This window comes from Chrysochloris asiatica, unplaced genomic scaffold, assembly GCF_000296735.1.
Source record: "Chrysochloris asiatica unplaced genomic scaffold, ChrAsi1.0 scaffold00348, whole genome shotgun sequence".
Lineage (NCBI taxonomy): Eukaryota > Metazoa > Chordata > Mammalia > Afrosoricida > Chrysochloridae > Chrysochloris > Chrysochloris asiatica.
Window position 1 is genome coordinate 619,142 of NW_006408866.1, and position 1,867 is coordinate 621,008.

Consider the following 1,867-nt stretch of genomic DNA (forward strand, 5'->3'; position numbering starts at 1 on the left):
TATGAGATTACTAACAAGCATTACTGAATAATCAGATGAGGGACAGTTTGCTATGTCTACTAGGTAGCTAAAGTCTGATCCTCAGAGGCTATGGTTTGGACGGTCAACAACGCTTGGGCCCACAGGGGCTTGACTTCCTGACCGGGTCTGCACGGTCTGCATCATATTCCTCCTTAGTTATTGTTTGTTTAAGGGACGCTGCCTGTCTTAGGCGGTCAGTGCGAATTCTCAGTCTTACCAGTCATTGAAACTCATTGCAGCATGGCAATGGCTCTGTCTTAAGTTGCCGAGGTTCCACGTGATCCTTACCCGTCTCTGGCCACACGTCCAGCATAAACAGCTGCCATCCGAGGAAGGCAGGGAGGGAGGAGATCGGCTGGAGAGAGAATTGCTCTGAAGAAAGCAGGTGGTTTGTGGTAGGGATGGGGTGCTCTGGACTGGGTGACCAGAAAGGCCTGTGAGCAGATGGTATCTCAGAGGGGATCAGAGATGCTACAGAAGCTGCCATCAGAGGGTCCAGCCAGGGTAGGGGACCTGTATCTGTGTGTGCTGGATGCTTCTTAGGGTCCCCACTGGTTGGACCTTCAGTCCTCCCGCTGCTGGGTGGCGTCCCCTGGGCATCCTTTCTTCTGGCTCTTGGTTTGCTCAACCGACGACAGGGGCACTGACAGCAGACAATGGGGGTGCGGGGATGGGGTATCTCTGCTCCCACTCCTGCTGGTCCCTGGTTTGGCATCCTATAACACCACTCCTCAACCTGTGTCCCTTCAGTCTTGGGGTTGCAGCTGCCTGCTGCTGCCATCTCCCTTCCCTCTGCCCATGTCTTAGGACCACCCCACCAGGACCCTAACCTGCAGCATTCCCAGGAATGGACAGCGGAGCTGGAGCAGGAGTGACATGGAGTAGGGAGCGCAGATCCTGTGGGTCAGGATAAGGAGTGGGCTGCACTTCACTGCAAACCCCTCTCAGGAACTGAATGGAGAAGACCACTCATCTTTCTGATTCCTAGGACTTTGTCTTTTGGGTTTTGTCTAAAGCCTCTGATTAGCCTCTGAGGAACACTGTTTGCTATGAACTGTACGCCTGACTCTGGGAGTTTCCTCCCCCAGAGCCCTCCCTCTGACTGTGAACATCGTGGAACATCCGCTGGGCTGCAGACTCTATTTAGAGTCGGTGACGCTGTCGGCCATGACAGTGGTAATTTTGAGGTTTACTCAGTGTAGGTGGCTTCAGCCATCCCATCTGCTGCGAGACCCACAATCAGACTTTTATAGCTGAAGAGAAAGGATTTGCTTTGTTTTGTTTTTCACCACTACATACACAAAAACAAGATTGTAATTTTGGAAACAGACCATTAAGCTGACAGGTAACTCTACTTTTCCATTCCTAGTACTCAGAAAGGAAGGGGCCCCCCACGCTCTCTTCCTAGATCGGATGGAGCGTGCTGATTAATGGGGCGTTTTGACATGTCTCTCATTTACCCAGGCATGTGAGTGGGCCTGTCCATTATAACATTAACCGGCACTTTAACTTCTCTACAGCTGCTGCAGGGAGGAGGGACCTGGGTTTTTGGATGGTTTTATTTCTTACTTTACATTTAGGGTTATTGCTCCTTGTTTGTTTCTCTGCTAGGACCATCCCGAACATGGGATCCTATTTCTGATCCGAGAGCTGCTCACCGTGATCCAGGACTATACCTGGGAAGACAATAGTGATGATAGAATCCGCATCTACACCTGCGTCTTACATCTCCTCTCGGCCATGAGTCAGGAGACCTATCTCTACCACATAGACAAAGGTACCCGGAGTCCCCTGTCCACACCACGGGCCCACATTTTCTGAACGTCTGATGGGATGGTTTCAGTTT

At 51.3% G+C, this 1,867-nt stretch overlaps 1 protein-coding gene across 1 annotated transcript in view; it reads left to right on the forward strand.

Annotated features, from left to right (window-relative positions):
• Nucleotides 1–1,867, forward strand: part of LOC102811094 (chromosome unknown open reading frame, human C16orf62) — a 134,293-nt gene that overhangs the window by 118,029 nt on the left and 14,397 nt on the right. Inside the window, exon 28 of the mRNA XM_006875954.1 lies at nucleotides 1,633–1,798. Within this exon, the coding sequence (XP_006876016.1) occupies nucleotides 1,633–1,798 (166 nt within the window). The remainder of the gene's footprint in view (nucleotides 1–1,632; nucleotides 1,799–1,867) is intronic.